The sequence below is a fragment of the Temnothorax curvispinosus genome, unplaced genomic scaffold (assembly GCF_003070985.1).
Source record: "Temnothorax curvispinosus isolate PA1 unplaced genomic scaffold, ASM307098v1 QBEX01013028.1, whole genome shotgun sequence".
Lineage (NCBI taxonomy): Eukaryota > Metazoa > Arthropoda > Insecta > Hymenoptera > Formicidae > Temnothorax > Temnothorax curvispinosus.
In genome coordinates, this window is record NW_020222808.1 from 836,288 (window position 1) to 859,324 (window position 23,037).

Here is a 23,037-nt window from a genome sequence, read left to right on the forward strand (position 1 = left end):
TAAATAGATAGATAAATAGAAAATGAAAGAGAGAGAAAGCTAAAAAGAGTTACAAAGTAAAGCCTAAAATGAAATCATTTTTAAAAAAAGAAGAGAGAGAGAGAGAGAGAGAGAGAGAAAGAGAACTGAAAATACTGTCATTAGCGAGCATTCGTCGCGTCGGCAAAATTTCTTCGCCACCCCTTCTTCTATTACCACTCGCAAATAACGGCAAGATACACAAAGCCAAGAGAGAAAAAGTTTGATCGTTAAAAAGTTATTGGTTCTGCCGACTCGACTATCATTCCGGCGAGATAAACTGTAAGCGACGCAAAAACGTTTCTTTTTTTTCTATTTTAAACTCTTGGTGTGATATGTGGAGAGACGTCGCCTAAGGAAAAAAGGAAACGCGTCGCTCTGTTGGTCGGAAGGTCTCGCTGTTACTATCCATTTGGTTCCATTATCATTCGGACGATCCATGCGTGCTCTCTTGCATGCGCGTATGCGTTTACGTGCGCGGAATCGTACTTTGGGACAACTTCGCTTCATTCACCGGGATAAATCAATCACTGGAGTGACAAACGTTATTCAACGTCGCTTATCAGTAGACTAGATGAGCATGGCCAGAAATCGGAATCAGTGTAATCTCGGTAAATGCAGAAAGAATTATCTCTACATTTATTCGCGGTAATTAATTAAACCCTATATAGAAGTATAGATTACAAAAATGTCCATAAGATTTTAAACCGGCGCGTTTATAGGATCACGATGGAATTCTAACATTTCATACAAAAGAGAATTTACTTTATATTGTTATATATTAAATAAAAATTTTATGTGTATATGTGGGCATATATACATATAATATTGAACATATTCTATATTTACATATATAATAAATAAAATTTTTTTTTTAAATCCTCAAGACTCAAATTATCATAATTTATCGAAATTGCCACCAATTTCAATTTTTCTGGCGCGGATCTTTTACTCACTGTGCTTCACTTATAGTCGATCGTTCGCTGAATCGAGATCAAAGGATCGTTCACGGAAAACAAGTTTACGTTCCAAAGTACTGATTATCACATCCTTGAACGCGCATGCAAATAAATCGATTATTCGAGGCGCGCCCGCATACACGCACGCACACGTGTGTGTACAGTTATATAATAAAGAGACACCCTAATTACAAACGTTACAGGTAGAATCATCAAACTTCCAGTTACGTGCGCACTTCATACGCACTCGCCACGCGCACACTCTCTCCCTCTCGCTCTTCCTCCCTTTCTTTCGCCGAGTTAATCGTAAATATGCGTATATATGTATCTATATATATATACATATATATATATATATTCGCTTTTTATGTGTATGTGTGTATACATATATATAGATATATGCGATCACAGAACACGTATATTTCGCGTGTAATAGTTTTGTGCCACGTTCTTTTCGCGTGTATATGTATGTACGTGTGTGTATGCATACGTGTGTGTGTGTTGCGTGTCTGTATACCTTAACAATCTATTATAAGAATTTGATTTGTTTAAACAGCCTCTCCTCGATCCTCCTCGCACACAACACTTTGACACCGAACGAACGGCGTCCCCGCACGATCGCAATCAATCGTCGAGAAAGGGACAGGGCTCAGTCAGCCATGGGTCGCGATTCTCCTATCGCTTTATCAAGCTTTCTCTCTCTCTTTCTATTTTTCTTTCTCTCCCTCTCTTTTTCTTTTTCCTCCCTTTCTATATAGTGTTTTATTAAAACGCTACGCCGAAGGCATTGAAATTCGTTGATAAACGCCCTCGCGCGCGCGCGTAATATCGGGCGTCGAGAAATTGGTGTTCTCGGTGAAATCGGTCTATTCTTACGGTGGCGCACGCAGAACTAATAATCCCGAATCGCTTTTCTCCAAGTTACACTTATTTCTTCCTTTTTCAAGCGTAAGCCGTCGTACAAGAGCGGATACAATGATCTTTCTTTCGAGACGCCAAGCGAATTTCCCTCTCGTCGTAAAACACGACGCAAACGCGACTTCTCATTGCTAATCTCAAGATGGAAAAGCAGCCTAGGCTTATAGATGGTGCACGGATTAAAGTGAGTTTGCGACGCTTCTCGCGTTCGGCTAAAACGACAGCAACGCATTATCCCTCGGTAAATAAACACAGCCGATGGCATTGCTTCTCTCCGCGACCGCGTGCACGCGCCGTAACGTATCCGTGACCTACCGCACGCGCGTGCACGCGGCCGCGGGATCGTCCTACAATCTAAGGTTTGCTCGACACACGCGTATGATGAACGGTAAGTAGGTACAATTTTATGTTAGCTTCCACAATTTTCTTGCGGGATAGGGATCGTCGAAATAAAATGAAGATAAAACGCGTTACACATATATATGTATATACAGAGCGCGAAAGACGATCTCTTGGCCCGACGTTCGCGCGTCGCGTCGTACGCGAGAATCCGACGTTCCGATATCACCGGAGGCGGCGTGCGCCACAAGTTAAAATTCGGAGAAGTCGAGCCAAATCGGATTCGAGATCCCCAACGATCCGGATAAAGATCGCGGTGACGGAATTAGAGTTAACAGATTTCTTAATTTAGCCTTATGATTAGTTTTCCACTTCTCAACAAGCCATCCGGCACAAAAGGAGAAACGAAATGTTCGCGCGGAGCTACGAATTTTTTCTCTTGCTTGATATATGAGTGCGCATTGCGGTGATGTGTGTTTTCTTCGGCGAATCGCGCATAAGGTCGAAATTGCAGACGCAATAAGAAGGGTGTATGTACGTGTGTGTGTATGTATATATGTGTGTGTGTGTGAAGTTAAAAGCGCGACTCGAAAGCTTCTAACAGGCGAGAGCAAACTTTTTTTTTTAACAGATCTGAAACGTAAACGAAACGCACAAATAACAGTCTGCTACGATGTCGAACGTAGAAAAATACAAGTATCTATGTACAAAACAAATTATAAATCTTTCCTCTCCTTGTCATGTCTTCCTGTCTGTTCGCACCATCTCATCCTCTTGTTTTTACAATCTCCTCTTCACGATCCTCCCGAACACGCATGGAGAAACGCTCCATTCGCCGTGAGCTATACTTTATTACGCGAATAGACGAAATTGGAACGTGCAATCGATGTGTTCGTAAGCCGCTCGAGGAACAAGGACGCGTTGGTCTCGTCATTGAGGCGCCATCGGACGAAGAATCACGCCGAGAGCGCAGCTGAATGGCCAAATATTACGATCTTCTGTTTTTCTCCATCCACAATCAGCATCTTCCTTTTCTTTCCCTTTCGTTATCGCCTTTTTTTTCAGAACTCGTTGAAGAACCGCAATTGCTCGCTATTGCCGCGATTCACGATGAAGTCGACGATGAAGCGGCCTTATGATAGCGTGTGCGATGTTCTGTATAAGACTCGATGATATCGCGCTCGCATGTTCCTTCCATGCCGTGCGCAGTTAAGTCTGCGAGTCTACGGCATGGAGCCTGGCGCGAGAAAACAAATCGACAAACTGCAGACTGACAGACAGCAGACAAACGAGGGAGCGACGCGGAACTTCGCTTTAGGTCATATACCGCATCACGGCACGAAGGGCATACAGCAGTTCTGCTTGCATGCGAGCCTCTAAAATCATCAGGTTCACATGGACCTGGAAAACAAAAGGAAGGGGTGATAGTTAACAACGTTCAACAATCTCGTTTCTTCGCCGCTGTTTATGCGAGAATAAATTTTTATGTTTCTTGTTTCATCACGATAAAAGTCTTATAACAGACGTTAAATGGCTAATTCCAAATGCATAATGCGTTTCGTGCGAGCTAATCTCAACTTTCTATCGCAAGACCGGCAGCAGTTATTTTCAGCCGAACAGTGCCAAGTATTTTATATTTAACACGTTTAACTTGTAAGCTTATTTACATAAATCGTTCATTTTCAAGATTTGTTTAAAGTAGGAAATAAAACCTTATTGCATTATGGTTTAATCGTATGCATTTTGATTAAAATCGTTTTCTTTTTAAAGATATTTGTACTATAAAAACGTATTCCGTTTTATTTCTTAATAAAATTATTTCAATTAAGTCGGATCAATTTAGAAGATATTTCTGCCTACCTTTTCACTGTGTTTGAACTCCCTCATGACGCGATCATAATCCCTCTTTGTGACGCGCTCCGGATAGCAAACGGCGCTCTTGATGAAGGTTTTGAGGCTACGCTCGAGCAATTGATTAACCTCGTTGTAATCATAATCGTCGTGCCTGATGCCGAACATGCATTGTATGTAGTTCCAGATCGCACGTCTGAAGCGCGACGTATCGACCTTGTTGTGCGTGCCCATGGTGTAATACGTCAGATTGTACGCGGTCTTGAATTTGTCGTCGAGGAGATTACCGACGTCGTTGTACAGACGATTCACCAAGGAATAACCGTGATCGTCCCATGAATAGTCCTGAACGCGGAAGGTCGGTATGTCGTTCAGCTGACCGCGCTAGAAACACGAAAGAATCGAGTTAGTAAGAAAAGAATGAGGTGCGCCAAGAGACGAGAAAAGTTGCATCCATAAAAAAGTATCGCGAAAGACGTAAAAAAATTATGTTGAGAAATGAAGAAAATATATACTGCGGGTAGCAACCAACGCGGCGAAGCGACTTTTTTTTATTATCTCGCGCGTTAACGCGTGGCGTAAGCGCTGGTGCCCCGCCTTCGTAGCCTATCTTAAGTCAGCCAATACACAATGTCGTCGCGCAGTAAATATTCATACAGCAGTTACGCGAGCGGAGCCGTAAGCCGACGCGACGCGCGGAGCGCAGGCAGGCAGCCGGCTTAAATATTCATGGATGAGCCACACACTACCTTGAAATATCGTCTTTCGGCTCTAATCCATTACGTGCTACTTAACTAGGCGTACAAAAACAGCGGACGTGCACGAGGAATCATCGCCGCGTTGTTGAATAACATGAGGGTCGCGGAGTTTATCAACATAAATGGATGAGCCCAATTAAGATACATCACGGCAGTCTATCGGGCTAACTGTGTTTCGCAGTTACGAACGCGGTAAAATCCGACGGCGGAGCGGCTCACCTTGGCGAAATCCTGGTAGATGAAAGTGGGATCCTCGATGAATAGACCGATATCGGAGTCCAGAACCGAGCTGCTCCTCTGCGGCGCCGCTGCCAGCTCGGCCGACTGCGTCTCGACAGTCTCGAATCTCTTGGAGAGCTCCTCCTGCGTGATCTGATAGGACTCGGACTTTTCCGAGAGACGCTTCATACGTTCCATCAGGGTCTCCACTCCAACCTCCTGCTCGCCGACTATGCTCGGCGACGACGGCGACGACGGTATGTTATTTTCTGTAAATCACGATAATTTCTCAATCTGAAGTGTTATATAAATTTTTTGTCAACATTATGAACGTACGTGGAAAAACGAACGTGTATGGATAGTTTTGTATAAATAATTTAATCGTATTATATACGAGTGACATGTTATTTATATAGTAAGTATCACATACCAGTCTTGCCGTCTCCGTTGGGGATCTTTTTAGGGCTGCTCGCGAGCTTATCTTTGGCAGGCGGTATGTTACTACTATTGTCCTTATTCTCCTTGTAATGATGGCCAGTTACGTTATCCAATTCCTCGTTAATTCCGCAAGAAAATACGAAAGACGATAACGAGTGGAAGTGAGCTAATAGGACTATCGCGTGAACGACTTCCGCTAAGGACCAATTATCGTCGCCTTTAGTCAATTTCTGGAAATAGCAAATACAAGCGTATTACATCACGAACGTCCTCGAACATTCGCGCGCGATTCTATGCGCGAATCTCGAATATCCTCACCGCTTACCTCTATGTGCGACTTATTCAGAAGCCACGGTCTATGGGCTAGGATCTTGTTGATCTCATAGAGATCCTGCAGCTTCCCCGGCATCGATCTCAAGCCTTGGAGCCACGAGGGGTCACCGCCCTGAATAACGAACTCTCCCTTCTGCAGGTTTATAAGGTAGCTACACTGGTGCCTACCCGCAGCCTGAAATTACATTAAGATAGATCTTCAAACCTGTTCTCGTCAATTTAACTCTCTCGTATCATGCGCAACACTCAATGCCACCCTCAGAAAACATTTCTAACGTAATCGTCTCTCCTACACACTGCGAGATTATTAATCGTATACCGTTAAAAGTGATCGCACAACTTTTCAACGGTCTTCTAAAAAGGGCTATAAACTCTTTGAATTTTGCTAATTGATTGATAAAATGCAATTTAAATACATGTTTGAAGAGACGAGATCTATATGCGCGATAGAAACGTTTCGAATGAAACGCATTTCAGATGTTTCAAGTGCGTCGTGTAATGATGTAATATAATTATAGTCGAACCAATGCACACCCCGCGCTACATAATAAATCAACTAATTTATGGCCGTTAAGCTTCAACGGTACGGACCTAGTAATCTCGATTATTGCGCTCACCTCAGGCCCTACATCACAGTAAGCAGATACACACAGGTCTGCAGAATCAGATAATGCCTATCGATAAGATACTATCCGCGGGGAAATAAGGGCGAAATATAAAAAACGATCGAGCAGCGCGAGTCGACCGAAAGCAATTTTGCCTCACGAGGAATTTCTATTCGCGTATTGAGTGCCGGATGGCGTCGCGCGTGCATTATTGCCGTCGATGCACGTGTATTTCCGCGCGTGTGTGCATGCGATATCGCGCATCGCGGCGTGATAAACGGTGTGGCTTTCCCCGTTCCACAAAATTTTCGAGAACGAGCGTCGGAGTTATTGGCTCGATTTCTGTGGGGTGCAGGAGGGCAGAAAGGGACGTATGCCGTATGCCCGTTTTTCAATAACAAATTTCGCCCGGCGATAGGCGAATTGACGGCGACGTGATGATGCATCGGAGCGCAAAATTGCACGAGGTCGCGACCGCCAATATCGCGCGTTATCACGCGCACGATCATTTCCAGCACGTGACGAACAGCAACATCCGTTTCAAGGATATATGCACTACGCTCAATCCTGCACATCCCCCGCGATGAATAATCCCATGAGCCTCTCCCCGTAGGTTTTCACGTTTATCGGTCTTATTGTAGCGAGAGAATTTTCACCAGAAAATTGTTCCCATGCGTGATGAAGGCAATAATAAAACCATCAATATCAATGATGACGTTAGAAGACGTGTCATTGAATATATACTTGAAGACTTCGATATTTAACGTTTTAAATACACTAACGGTATCTCGTTACAACGTACTGCGAGAAATAGAACGTTAATAACGGAAGATTTAACCCAATGACGCGGTAAATATTGCTCTATAAAAATGGGAAATCTTTTTTTTCTTTTTTGAAGATTTAATACAGGTATATAAGCGCTATTATTTAAGATTTAAATTTCCCTGACGTGAACTCGGTGGCGATCTATTTATTCCCGCGTGACTAACTTTGCAAAGCCCCGCGGGCATGAAACACGTCGGTTTAGCATCCCCTGACTCGTCATTTCGCCAACCGGGAAATCTCGCGTGGGCGACGGATGCAGCACGATCCTGACAGAGTCGATCGATCATCGTGACAGGACATGGTAATACCACGGCAAAGGGGTGGTAGAGCGAACGCAAGTGAAAAAAAAGCGAAATGAAGAAGAAAAATGACGGTGGAAGGGGGGGGAGAGAGGGGGAGAGAGAGAGAGAGAGAGAGAGAGAGAGAGAGAGAGGAGTGCGATGAGATACGCAACAGGACACGTGTTTGCCGTGAGAACGGTAAATCGATCAATTCAAGAGTCACGATATATAAGAGGAGAGTTCGCAAATACATTTTCGCCTCCCTCAAGAATCTAGCGGATCTTCCCGAGAAACACGAACACTTCGACTGCGTGCTTTCCTCATTAATAATTTCACGCGTTCGTCAATTAAATCGAAAAAATCGAGAAGTCAGCATCTCTTATCGCATAATCAGTCAGCATCGATCTGACTCACGCTAAGTTCATTAATTACGAAAATTTGCATTACTTACTCGTTTCACGCGACGATTGTAGATTAACGAGTCATAATTATCGTGCTCGGCGTGAAAGAAATTTACCCAGTGATACCGATCTCTGTTTTTCACCATCGAGAATTATCGCGCGAGTATTCGGAAGATGATAAAATATTGAAAGTAGTGCATTATCGCGGCGACGAGAATAACAATATGTGCGAACGACAATCGGCAGAAAACACGTTTACAATATCTCAGACAGTCCGATATTGCGATATCGATATTCTAATATTATCTGTACAACAATTGTAAAACAAAACTCTTTTGCGAAAAACATTTTGTTCTTTTTCCGAGTCGCAAATAATATACTGTTTGCATAAAGTTACCAAAGCGTTCATCGTAATTCTATATTGATGCAATTCCGTTCTTCGTAATATTTAAGTTATCGTTTCTCTGTGCTATGCATCGATCGTCTTTGAAAGACAGCTATAAAAAAAATCATTGATATATATAATAATCAATGTTATCAAACGTTAAATATAGCAAGAATTTTATGCCTGCATTAGATAGAACATATGAACGTGAATGCGAGGCCATTCGATTCGCGATAGCAATGATATTTATCTTCAAAGATAGATCTCTTCTATATTTCCTCTAATTTATTCTGCATATGAGTTGTCCGATATTTTATTCAGGCAATGATTAATGAAGTATATATATAATATAGTACTAGAATAAATGAATAAAAGAAGACTGAACTGCATTTCATTATTATCTCTGTTTTCAAATAAAAGATCTTGACACGTATATTTTCTAAATAGTAATTTCTCGTTTAATTTTACTAACAAATTTGCAAAGATGCGATTACCAGTGTCAATTTTCGACGAGGAACGATCCGAGGTGATCGCAAATCGCATCCCGAGGTAGCGAGTTCATGCACACCGAACACAATGTTTATCAGTAGAAAAGCTGTTTTTCAAATACCTTATCATTTTATCACACTCATCCTCGTCTAACAATTTACTTCGTCCTTGTCCGCACTTCGCCGCTCTTCGAGATAAAATATTTCTCGATCGATCGTACACGTTGTGATATTTTGTCTATCACGCCGGTCGCGGTCTACTGATGTGTGATTCCCGTTATCAAACCGAGATTACTCAAAGATCGAGTTCCGAGATTGTATAAAGGAAGCGCGAAAGGTGCGAAACAGCTAAATGTGAATCGAATAAATTTAGCACGCTCGAATACAGCGACATTAATAATTATTATTAAACATTTGAATAACGTAAAGGTCTCGACTCGAGTTTCAAGGAAGTAATAAAGAAAATCTGTCGTAATGCGCGAATTGTTCAAATTATCATTTGAGTATAAGATTAAGCTCGCAATGGCTCACAACGACATCCGATCGCGACTGCGTATCATTTAAAGGCGGAAGCTGTAACCTCGATATTGTATCCTGTGGAGATATGCACTTTTACAGTCTGCACAGTCCGACATTTTGCAATAAACAAAGTCGGCGGCGGCCGCGAATGCTCGTCAAACAGCCGTTAACTCGACAATTCAGAATAAACCAGTTTGCAGAATCTGCATACCTGTTCTCGCCTATATATCTATATATATATTATATATATATTATATATATCGCGTATACTTATTTAACAACACACCGTAGTTTCTCTCACTGGTAGTTTTATACCTCAGATACACATTTACGGAAATATACATTCAATCACCAACTATGCATTAGCTAATCCGAGAAGAGCTTAGCCTTCAGAGAAGAAGTAAGATCTTAACTCGCGAAACGGGTTTCTCCGACAAGCCGTCTTAATTTTGCAAGGAATGAAAACGGGAGCTAAACAAAACAAAGTACTTAATAAACTCGCTTCGAATTCAAGTGACGGCTGACTTATGGAAAACAAACAGGTTTGCGATATCGCGGATCTCGAATATCGCGAGAAAAAAAGAAAATATTTTGGAACTCTCCGTGAAATATTCGACGTTTTTAAGGATCCATAAAAATCTTGCGATCTCAAAGATGCATTTTACTTTCGTAATAACGTGAATTCGTTCATATGATGCGAATATAAAACTGGCAAATCAATTTTATCTTTCCGCTATCTTTGCGCAGTGTTATCTAGACAAGCCTGTTTCTCGCACGAATCTGTATTCTGAACATGGAATGATAAATGACTCATTTACTTAAAAATATGGCTTGTTCGATTTTTGCATGCGAATGGAACCTTCGATTGGACATTCTCTCCTACGTGTTATTTATAGTCTACAAAATATATCTACAAAATGCTCATACGCACACAATTTAATTTAAATAAGCTTTCCGTTATTTAAGAATTAAATCATTCACGGAGAAACTAAAAAACATGTACCTAATTAAAAAATAAAACATTTTGTATCTTGCCACCGATCTATTCAAATTTATGTCTTAATTATAATATATCTTGCATGTTCAGAGATAAGAGATAAGGTTATATAATTACGTACAACAAACTGCATGTTTTTTTTATACAAAAATAACTAGAAGTAAAGCAAATGAGTGCGTAGATCGTCGAGTAAAGATCATAAAGGAATAGTCAACGTTATTCACATCTTTACTAATTTCTTTTCACGAGAACGTGTACGGCATTACGAAACGCACACGCGCTGCATTTACTCGGTTTGCGATAATCTTTGACCCGGTGACCCGCTGTCGCTCGTCGAGGGTGATCAGGGAACTTAAAGACGAAGACGCATCATCATCGCGGCGAAGAAGTGTTTAGTTTCGTGAGCAACAATTCTCTACGTGCATGATAAATTATATTCAATGAAACTGAGCATTAAACGCAAAAAAACGCTTCTAATAAGAACTTCTCAAGAGAAAAAAAAAGAAATAAGAAACATATCTCGTCTTAAACTCTACAAATTAATGTAAAACAAAGTTTCTAATAAACCGAACTAAATTCTAAAGTTAATATCAATACACACCTTTTAATTGTTTCAGTTACCTTTCGTAAAATTTTACCAGTTATTAAATGACGCAAAGAAAACGCAATAAAAGTCGTAAGAATGTGTTCAAAAATCACACAATTAATAAAGTATAACAAATTCTCTGATTACACTTAAATTTTCTTATAGAAAATAAGAAAGAAAACAGATATTTACCATAATGGCAATGAGATGTCTGTAGTCATAAGGAAGCGGACCGTCGCCCCGAAGGATGAAATGCTGGGTCCGGAGGAAATGTTCCAGATACGATGGGTGCGAAGACATAACTCTCGAAACATGATCCAGCCTGTTGTTCTGTAGGAAAGCATCCATCAACAGGACATGAGTCTGTAACAATCAAAACACATTGTTGTAAACAAAAGCGTCATCGTAGTAAATTAGAGATACATGGACTCGACAAATGCAATAGCAATCAAACGAAAATTTCGAAATTTAAAATATACAGTCAAAAGTTCAAGAGATAATTCCAAGGAAACCAAATTTACTAAAAATACTATTTTCATAGAACAACGCATTTCGCTCCTCAAAATCGTTGTATAGAACGATCACTATTTGCCTGCCCCTCCTAGAAATGTATTCGGGTTTCGAATACCTCTCGTAGTTTTCAGGTAGAAAAATCTGCCTTTACGTTTAGTATCTACCCAATAATTGGCCAGCCCAATCATGTTGTTTGGTCCTAGACCGTTATTTATACGCTCGGGCCTCGGTTAAGTTTTCGGCGTTGGAAAGTACACAAGTCACGTTTTCACCTACGCGTCACATAACGGCACGAATCGATGCTTCATATAGCGCACAAAATATACACTATATATATTTCTCGCAGAGTGTATCGTCGCTTCGCCGATAAAGAGCGTTAATTATATTAGTACGCGCAAAGGGCGTTAATCGTTCGGTACGTTAATCGCGATATTAATTATGTAACCGCGTTTACGTGCTTACACGTGCGCAAACATGGAGGAGTGGGTTTCCGGGTCATCCGAAAGCGATCCACGCAATCAGGTGTTTGCATTGCATCATTGAATGGTGCGCGTCTTGCCTACTACTGATTAATACATCACCTCATGCTTTTGTGTACACGTCTCGCAAGAGATATGGGCATCTAGATAGATATCGGCATAAATTACAGTTCAGTACACTGGACACGCTACACAGAGTATCGCGCTTAATGACCGTGTTATACTCCGCAACGTGCGATTGCTCCTTAATCGATCGAGTAGAACAAACAGTATCACCGATGGAAATTATTATTTGCACGGTTAAGTTACAGGAACAGGCAGTTGCGAGAACCCGCTGTCGAGGAACGCGTAATTGATATCGTATTACGTTAAAAAAAAAAAATCGCGAATAACTTTTTGCGCACCCTGTCACGCGAGATTTTAAACTTCACAGATCAGACCATTGCCTATTACGATAATTCCGTATGCTTCCGGGTTTTTTTCAGTATTTTCTAACTTCTTTTTTTCAGTAGTTCTAATACGCAAACAATTGCCGATAGAATAATTTATCATTAGAAAATAAGCGAACGTGACTGTGCGTGACTCGAGTCACGTTTTACCGCGTAATGCAATTTACTAGATACGAGCTTGTTAATATTTATAGTTTCTGTTGTCAGTTTTTTTTTCTTGCGCTACCGATATTGAAATCAACTCATCCGTTATAAATATTCCGCCTGTCGGACTTATTAGCCGAGCTTCCGCACCGGTCGGAAGAGTTCTGGTGATCGATCGATCGCTGACGCAATCACATTTAGGATCGTTTCAAGAAATGCGTCGGAGTAAACAGTAGGGTAAACAGTTCGTTCGTCATACATGTCGCGAGTTAGCGCACGTGCCCGCAATTCGAAATGGCAATGGACTTCTCGTGGAAGCCGATTAAGTCAGCTTAAACAACGAATTCTTTGTCTCCCGTGCCGCGAGATTCGTTTCACGCAAATAAGCGAATTTTTTATTCGCCCCTGCAATCGCTCCTGCAACACCCCACCTCTTCCGCATACGTGTAAAAACTCCTTCGCGCAACGCACATTTCGGCTTTCTTACACAACACGTCTTGGCATGCAAAGAGGCAAGATATTGCAAGTGAACTTGTAGTGACGGATTCACAATAAAATCAGCAAAACCAAACATCTGAACAACGATGCAGAAACTATTTAATACTATGCGAATTTTAATTATATATATATATATATAAAAATTCTCGCTTATATATATATATATATATAAGCGAGAATTTTTACAGAGAGAAGCGTAGATAACACTTGTTTTTCAGGAGAACCTCACAGTTTCTCAACGTTTCTCATCGATAACGAGTTTATTTCGCAAGTTGCATTACTTTCACGTATTAACCATTTAGTCATTAAAGCACTACTAACACATCAATGCATTGTCTACGTGTTATCAATGTTTATTAGTGGTATGAATATTTCCAGGAAATTATCTCATCAATACTTTTAGTATTGGTGACCAGTATTGTTCAGCTAACACTTATTCAAACGAAATGATAATAAGTATTATTTAAATAACTGCGGTTCAACTTGCGGTGTTATCGTCGCGAGCAGGCTGAAAGTAAGCAGTTATGACACGAGTCTACACAAATGCATAATTTGTGGTCGACCTTGTAATGGGTCGCTAACCTGTGTGTGCACGCGCACGTGCACGCACACGCACAAATATCGCGAGAGAGACTTTTCACTTGGGCGCCGCGCCGCGGCGGCTTTCGCCGAGGAATATTGAACATCCCACACCGGACATAACTTGCGCGAAGGCAAGTGGGACACGTCACGTTACGCATCACCCGTTATAAGTTATAACTGTCGCAAGGAGAGAAAAAAAGCCACATTGCGAATGATAACAGAACACCGTGTACGTGATGAAACGCGCCCGTCATGCCCCCGGCGGCCCCGGCAGAAACGCGTTCACCTCGCCGCAACTCGTCGGAATCGTTATCATTCCTAATCAGATTACAATTGAAAAACACCACAGAGACGGTTACAGCAGACGTATTAACATACGCTTTCTTCGAACAATCGTCGACGCGGTCGATTTCATCGTGCGATATACCCAACGTAAATAAGTTTAAACAAAACGGGTTCGGGATAAATGCGCTTATCACGCTAAAATCATCGTCGCAGAATGATTAATCGGCAGCTTAAGAGAGCGCGCCTGCGGCTGATTATTATTATTATTGTACGTCCATTGATCATATGGAAAGAGTTTACCCAATGATATAGGATACCGGTTCTTGTGCATTAAAGTCAACCATTGAAATCGGTGTAACCGAATTTTGCAGGATTCCTGTTTGAATGAGTATATAGGTAGTCGATGAACACGCGAGTTGATAAATAAGGAAAGGAAGCGAAGAAATACAATTTTCCTCTTGAGGTCTTTGCGAAAATAAATGTCACACAACTTTCACTTTTGCAGAAATTATACCAGTATATACTTAATTTCTGTATATATTCTATTTTATGATATAATTATGTCAAATTTACTTTTGCGAATCGCTTTTCTCCCCAATTTTCGGGCTCGGAATTGAGTTTATTTTTGGCATAATTGCGGAAGCAACCCCGCAAGGGAGTTTCGGCCCATTTTCTGATAATATCGCGACTAAATCGACCATGCGGCGACACGTGGAGGCTCGATTACAGATAGACGAAAGTACATTTAATAACCGAAAGACTCATTAAGGAAGCTGGTTCTCGAATTGATCGATCTATTATTAAACGACGGCCGGCGTTCGTTACCCAGAGAGGTCGGGTCGACGGAAATAACAAATTACTTAATGTCAGTTACCCGGCGTGATAGCCCGAAGATCGAGAGAGTAGTCCAAGCACTCGGGAAAATTTATATACTCGATACTTTTCGACAGGGCCTCGAAGGTCGCTCGAGGATATCTATCCTCCTCTTCAGGAGAAAAAGATCTTTGAGAGAAATCCGTACGTCTAATTAATTAGTTCGTGAATCATCAGATCGAATGTTTGTCCAGAGACACATTTCAACTGATCACATTACATTTTATTAGCTATTTTATAAATATATTCCTTGCGCAATCGTCGCAAGAAACGCACGCAAAACGATATTAATATTAATACCGACGATTATCCAACATTCATCATTTCGCTACGTAAACATCCGCTTGATGGCTTATTCTTGAGTCGGTATTTTTCTGACTCTGCAGTGTTACGTTAACGAATGTAAAAAAAACCAGCGAACAACCATCTAACATACGTCTGAGATACGACTCTCGACAATCGACGATAGTCATTAACTGTTAAATGCTGGGCATGATGCGAGACAAGTCGTTAAGTTGTTTTCAACATCGCTCTATTTTTGCAGCGTATTTTTTTACCGCTAAATTAGCTATTAGATATACATCGTGCGAACTTTCAGGGACTCCGCGGAATTGCCATTTTATCCCGCAACCTAACGAGAACAGTTTCATTAATGAAGTTATTTGTATGCACACAAGCTACTCGAATATTATTCTTATATTTTCTTACATTTTCTCACAATTTTCCCGTCACGATCCCAAGGTAACTTGCGATTCAAACCGACATAATTTCAACCAGTTTCATTTCCGAGACAATAGATATGCGGAAATGATCCTTATTACGAAAACGCTATCATTAGCATAATTTTCCTCTGCATATCGGGCTGTAGAAAATGAGTTCATCAAAAATCGTGACATTTCAATTCTCAAGATGGAGATTAAAAAGCATCTACGACACCTATATATTAAACATATTAAACAAAAACAATATTACCTTGACCAATCATCTAATCTGGTTTTTTTTTGTTTTTGTTTCATATATATTACTAAAAAAACATCGGACGATTGTTCGAGGCAAAGTGAGTCGCGGATTAGGCGAAACTCGTCTTACGAAAATAGTCAGCTACATCACAGGCGTATATAGTTAGGTATTACTCAATTGACTCTCATACACGCGATTTGGCAAGCCACACGTCTCTTGCCCCGGCGCGAGACCCTCGGAAAGCGCAGCCAGCGCGGCAGACCTTTACCTCTTCTTCCGAGAACCCTTTTTCTCTTGGCGGCGATTCCTGGCGATCAGCCCGAGACTCGCTGAGACTTCGTGGCGAGTTCCTTTCAGGGAGACTCTCTCAACCCTCCTCACTATTCGCTCTTAGAAGCGAAATTTCACGTCACGTCGAGAGATTTTCCCTCGCCAAGTACGCGCACGTTGCGATCGGACGTTGCTCATCTTGCCGGCCGTGTGACCATATTTGTCCGTACGTGACTAAGACAATAGGAAAGAGAGCACCCGCAGTTTCTAGAAAGAGAATGACTGGTCGCTCTGACGTCGAATCGTGCTACGGTCCCCAAAAGTCGTTTCATGAATGAAGGCTAAAAAATTATGCACGGCTCCTGTATATATCAACGATACGATGGTTTCCTTTCAGACAGAAATTATAGAAAGAAGAACGTAAATTTTATATACAACGTAGCACAAATCTCCCTTGTTATTCATTCAGGAGCACGCAATCGCTCCAGCTGCTCTAACATCTAGCAAAATTCGCGTCTTATGTCGTTCAGTACATTCGGTTCTTATTGGAATCGCACACGTCTTGACAGTCGCTTCATAAACAGACGATGAATGGCGATATGTAAGACAGTGCATCTCCTCCTTCTGCATTCGTATTATATCGTTATTGCGATATCCATACTTTATGCTCGGCTTGCCGCGTCACGACTCGCGCGCGTCTCTCGTAACGCAGAACAATGCACGATAAACGAATATTTATTTCCATAATGATACATTAAACGCTATTGTCCATTATCAGCCACGACAATAATTATTGGAACAAAGCCGCGTAAATTATGTATGCGACATACTAAGGACATATAGCGTGAAAATATGCGGCGACGTCGTGACCAAAAAAAAATTGAAAATTTTATCGTCATTAACAATGAAAATGACGGTAAATATATGTTCAGGATCTTCTCAAAGGGACAATAATTTACTAAAAGGAGGCTTTTGGAACGCATAATTCTAAGATACTAATAAATATGCGCAAAAAAATTGCGCGCCCTATTACAACTTCTTAGGTGGCAAACGCAGTTTTTTTACTTTATCGAGAAATTAACAATTTGCGTTGCATAAAAAATCCAAGATAAAATACGGCCTTCTAAAAGCCCCTAAGAGCTCGCCCATTATGAGCCATTAAATGAGAAAAGCATAGTCGTAAAGTTGGAGATCTGGGGAAATTATCAGAGACGTTAAAGAAATTTATCCGCGATAAAAAGTTAGGAAGCCTTGTCTTACAATTTTACGTGATATAAGATTGATAAAGATAAGATACTCGATGAATATATTAATATATATTTTCCGTAGGAAATGTGGGATCAATACCAACTCCACAATACCGGCGGCTCACTGTTTCCTGACTGGAAGCATAATACATCGTTTCGATGCAGAAAGCCGGACTTCTTTAGAATTCCACGCCGTTCCTTCGGATAGAAATCCGGTATAGTTGCTCGCGCGCGAGTCTCGCGTGAGGATTGTTCGGTGAACCTTATTGGCGAATTTCGCAACGACGCGACGTAACGACGGAAAATTATAATTCATATGCCAAGTTCGTATGGAAAAGTACACGGTGCACCACCGCAGCGAAATTACAGTGCAAATTGCACACGTAGAATAATAATGCTGCACAGTTCAGAAAGTACAAGTTTCGTACTACTGTTAATATATACGGAATCGCGCGTATCGGATTAAAGTTTTCGCGCACGTAGATTTTTAACGATATTAGCCCGCGCGCGCGATCGAAAATTTTGGATCGTCGGTCCTATTGCCCTATAGGCGACACATGCCGCAATATTCTATAATTGAGATAGCTTTTAGTTGGCGCCGCAAGCCCGCGGCGCGGCGGTTGTATTTTGGACAGAATCTCACGGCTGCACCAGGCTGCGCAGCGCGTGCAGCGTAAACAAGATTAAGTAAATGACGCTCGTAGAATGATTCCACGTGGGCGCGATCTCGTACTCCACGAGAAGAAAAAAAGAAGAGGAGGAAGAAGAAAATGCGATGCGCGCGTCATTTATCGCGAGATCGTGCGAATAAACACCGAGAATCGTATGTTTGTCATACTCCAAACGTCTCAAGACGCGAATGACGTGCTCCGTCGCGTATCTACACAAACACGAGGCCTTGCCAATCGCATCGCTATATTTACGTGGCCTTTTTATTCGCGCGGTTATTTACCACGCGAACTTAGCATTTCGCTTCGATTGCCGCAACGGCGAAGCAAAGTGCAGTGGAACGTCATTGGACACAGTCGTCAAAACACGTTAAGTCCATCTTCAGAACAGGTAACGATACCGGGCAAGAGTCTTGAGAAGATTGACGCCAATCAAATGATAAAGAATAATGGTAATTTCAATTATTAATTAGCGCATTGAAATATGAAAACACCGTAATAATGCCAAACGTAGACAGGAGTTTGTCGCAAATCTCACAAAGCACCCTGTGTACAAATCCAACGGCACTACCGTGTAATATTGGTTCACGTCACGAGTGACCATTAGCTTAATTTTAAAACGCTTTATATATGTTATACACGGCCCTCATCCGCTTGCCTTCAATTGCCATAATTTTACCGACTATTCTATATGGTCCATTAATCAACTGTGGTTGTCAGCGGAGGCTGATCATGTACACGAATACGGTTTGATTATATCGGTGATGGGCGGGGCACAGGAGAGGGACAATAATCTCCGTAATAACTGGCAAAATACTTTCAAAGTCGCGCCGGAATCGCCGCGTTATTACGAAATTATTTAACGATCGCTGGCAGATGGAAATTATCTTGTCGGGAGATGCGATGTCACAAATAACAAAAAAAAATAACGCGTCACCGAATGGGCGTATTGTCACGCTGTGTGAGTCACGCGGTATTTTCCTAATCAAGTTTCCAATCAAGTTTCTAATCAAGTCACACCACCTGGATTTTATCTTTTGCAGCACACAAGCTACAAATATAGAGCGACAAAATAATTAATTATTTAATGGTCTTTCAACAAGCCTCTGGTTAGTTGATCATTAGTCAATCATTAGTCAATCTTTTTTTTTTAAAAAGTAAGCAACATATTTTCCTATTGATAAATCTTATAAAGTGAGTAGTTGTTGCCTCTCTAGATTTATCTAGGTCTATTCATATCTTATCAGAATTTAACCAATACCATCAATGTCAGTTTTATCAGTTTCCGCGAGAAGTCCCGTCCGTGGCACGCTTACGCCTTTCACCATGATCTGCAATTGTTAAAACTGAAAGATGCCTTTATTATGCAACGCGAGTCAACGAATCCTTTCAAGACGGCTCCCTAGGCCGCGACCGCGCTACTTACACGCCCTATTACGATTCAATGGGCCCCCGAGTAACTTCGTTAAGCGCGATAAAACGCGCCGTGGCAAACTGTGCGCCGTTTATTTTATCATCGAATTCGCGCGATGGCGCGTTCCAGATCCAGGTGAACAAAGGGGCTATTAGCCTCGCGATTTATCCACGCTCCGCTTTGTTGTCCGGTAATTGACGCTGTTCCGAACGCGAACGCGAGCGGACTCCGTTATAAGAAACCCGCCGTCGTCGTCGTCGTCGACCCGCGCCCGGGCGCACGCACGTTTCATGCTTTGTCGATTTCTGCTTTGGAGGGTTACCAGCCCTTCGCCACCCATTTCGACGCTAACGAAGTTGTTCCCAAGACAATACGGACAGAGTTATTCGCAAAATTTCGCGCAAATTGCCGCCGTAATGCCAAACTCGCGTCCATATGGCCCTCCTTTGTCCCCTTTAGTCCTCGTACAAAGACTCGGCCCAGATTTCGTATTAATAGCTCCCCTCGGCATGCACGAATGTCGAGCTAACTAATATGTATCTGATAAAAAGCTTAATTACCTTATTGTTACACTATTCAGAATGTGATACGATACACGTGTTTGCGAATGTTATTTTTCCTACAACTAAAAAGGACAATTTTGCAAAAATTAGAGAACAGAGTGGCAGAAATGCGTGTAACAATTACGCATTTCTTTTATAAATGCGCAGGATATAATTTTGAAAAAGCTTAATTGCACGCTCCAAAGCATACCAGGTTTAATTATTACATGCTACGATGACTAACGAACCTGAAAAAAAAAACATCGTCAAAAAGCTTGAAGTATGCCTTTTCGTCTCGTTCGCTGCGAACAACTCGCGCTGTTTCAGAAAAACAGCGGTCTCCAATGAGAGGGTTCAAAGGGAGAACGGAGAACTCCAACAACGTCGTTGCTCGCCAGATGTTGACTGGACGAAAATGAAACAGTCGTAAAAATCGTGCCTCGTGTACCGACACATCGCGTGTGACGACACTGACGACCCGTATTCGGATTCGTACCGCCTCGCGCGCGTTCTTTGAGGAGGTTTGGAAAACCTGACCCAATTTCGTAGCCCGGCGCCGTCAATTATCGCCACACGTGCACACGTGCGGCCGCGCAGCACTTCGCAACTCTCGTCACGTTGGCCGGGGCTAAAGTCGTATTCCCACCACGTTTAAGCATCAAATGTAACGTTAAACCTCAATTTACATTAAACACACAGGATTAATCGATGAACGACGTTGCTCGTTCTCCGACCGGATGTAAGAAGAAACTGCGCTCTGGTGTGAAGGTGAAGACCGATTACGTAATCGAGATTGAAAGTGAACATTAGAGTCTCGTCGAAGTAAGCCGAAAGACGCTAATGTGAGGTGCTGGGCTGAGGTTTCGCCACGCGGACGTGATGCTTGTTTAGCGTACACATGTTGTCGGAAGTCGTATATTTTTCCGACGGTTTCGCGTCGCGGAGCAGGCGAGAGGACGAGAAACGCGACAAACAGCAGCGACAGGTGGGGCGGCGACGCTTGTTTAAAAGTCGATTCGATTGTTCGGTCATGCGTGCCCGGTTTCGCAAGGCGGAGAAGCAGAGAGGCAGAGAGAGAGAGATAGAGAGATAGAGAGATACGACGGGGGAAGAGGGAGAGAGAAAGGGAGAGATTCTGACATCCCCGCTTAGGACGCATGAAATGAAAATTTTATCGATCGCCGGGAGATATCCCTCTAGCCTGAGCGTAAATTGTGACGCCGCCGTGTAGAAAAGCTTTATACACAGAGCCTCTGCTGCCGGAGCCTTCGCCGGAGTAAATCGGGACGGTAACTCTGCGCACCAAGTACTAAGGATGAGAAAAATATGATCCCGGGTGAGCTTTATAAAATTCCCCGCATGAATATTTAGCAGCGTATTTCAGCGCTGCTGCGAGATGCTACGTAATGAATAAAATAAAAATATTCATATTATTTTTTCCGCGAGTTTTAAACGGCAAAAAGAAACCGACTGCCGCTCGTGTAACGGCGTCAAAACGACATTGCGATCAGAAATCGCTCCGACATTCCCGGATATGATATGCAGATAAAAATATTTTCGGCAGAAATGTCTCCCGCGCGCGACAATACTTCCCGAATACATATCCGTCTTACAACGGTCTCGAATAAAAATACTTTCTCACGCTATATACACGACGTTTCGCAGTTATTGACTCCGTTTTTTTTTTCGCTCGGCACCCTATGTTCATAAAAAGTTGAGCCGGCCTGAGCAGATTACCATAATTTCCCTTGGCTTTCTTGTGCGGGAACACCGAAGCGACTTCGTCGCGCTCTCATTAATTGTTTGAGCCTTGTTTCACCATCGGGCAAAATCTTTTCATTATCCCGTAGCGGACTATAAGCGTCACGAAATAATTGCAAAAATAAACCTCCAAGCCGACGCTACGATCGCGCGGCACTAACTGGGAGTCGGGAAGAAAAAGAAAAAAAAAAGAAAAAAGAAGAAGAAGAAGAAGAAGAGTGGAGACGTCCGAGAGGGATTTACGCGACGTCCACGGTCGAGAAGCCGATTATTGGGAAGAAGGCCTTGTGCTACATTGTGTATCGCGTATATCACTCCCACACGACGTGTATCGTAGCACAGCAGCACCGAACTTCTTTTCACCTAACAGCAGCACTACGAACGTTGGCATTAGCAGAGAGAAGGTCATTATCCTCTTACGCAACGATCATAGAAAATATCTCCTATTAAATTAAGCCTTGCGTGTTGTATTTCATATCGCGAGCAGAGAAGAGCTCGCTCGCTGCGTTAAAAAGTCTTATTGATAATATAATATAATTTAATGATTTAATAATTGATATTTAATATAATAGTATAATTTATTATCAATTAAATTAAAATTACATTTGAACTAAAATTTTCACGACAGACTCTATTATGCATAGCTCGCCGTTAGATAAAGGAATCGAACATTTAGTGGAGAAAGTTTGATTGAATCGCGACTATCGGCAGTACTTCAACTTCAATACTTCAGCTTCTCAACGCCCGACAGACACGCCCGATTTCATCGACTGCTATATCGTAGAGCGAAATGAGAGAGCCAGCCCGACGGTATCGGTTAAATTTATTCGCGCCGTTTGCGAAATCGAGCGCGAGGCAGACGGCCAATGCGAACGGTGGGTATTATCGTAATATCCGAAACGAGTAAAATATGCGTGAAGTGCCGTTGAATTCGATATAGGAAGCGAAATCCGAATTGACGTTATGAGAAGCAGCGATATAACGTTAACTCGCCGGCTAAATTGTAATCGCATAAAATGCAAAACAGTTGTCCGAATGACGTTATTTTACACCGACGTGAATTTGCTGCGCCGCGTATATCGACAATCGTCTCTAGCTTCGGCGATTATATGAAATGCAGCAATTTATTTTTCGTTTAACGACACCCATAGGGATTATTAAAGTGACAGGGATTATTTATTACGCGTGTTTTGTATTGGAAATAAAAAGCTCGAAAGAAGTAAATTAAAGTGTAAAAAATTTTACTTTTTTCTTCGACGCAACCAACACGTGATCCGGCGTTGCCTAATAATATCCAGTTCTTCGAGAGATGTTCTAAAAACTTTTAATATCGTTTACATCGCAAAGAACTTATTCCTACAAATTATACTCATTTCGCCTTTCGAAAAGTGTTGCGTATACAGAACTGTCGTAAGAGAACGAACATGAAAAG

The 23,037-nt window shown here is 41.9% G+C and overlaps 1 protein-coding gene across 2 annotated transcripts in view; it reads right to left on the bottom strand.

The window, feature by feature from the left end:
- Positions 1-878: 878 nt before the first annotated feature.
- LOC112463098 (sestrin homolog) overlaps positions 879-23,037 on the bottom strand; it is a 147,549-nt gene continuing 125,390 nt past the window's right edge. For both annotated transcript variants that reach the window (XM_025029288.1, XM_025029289.1), the window contains 6 exons: positions 11,113-11,283; positions 5,826-6,008; positions 5,493-5,730; positions 5,063-5,331; positions 4,095-4,469; positions 879-3,635 (listed from right to left, as the gene is read on the bottom strand). In XM_025029288.1, coding sequence (XP_024885056.1) covers positions 3,549-3,635; positions 4,095-4,469; positions 5,063-5,331; positions 5,493-5,730; positions 5,826-6,008; positions 11,113-11,283 — 1,323 coding nt within the window. In that variant the 3' untranslated portion in view covers positions 879-3,548. The remainder of the gene's footprint in view (positions 3,636-4,094; positions 4,470-5,062; positions 5,332-5,492; positions 5,731-5,825; positions 6,009-11,112; positions 11,284-23,037) is intronic.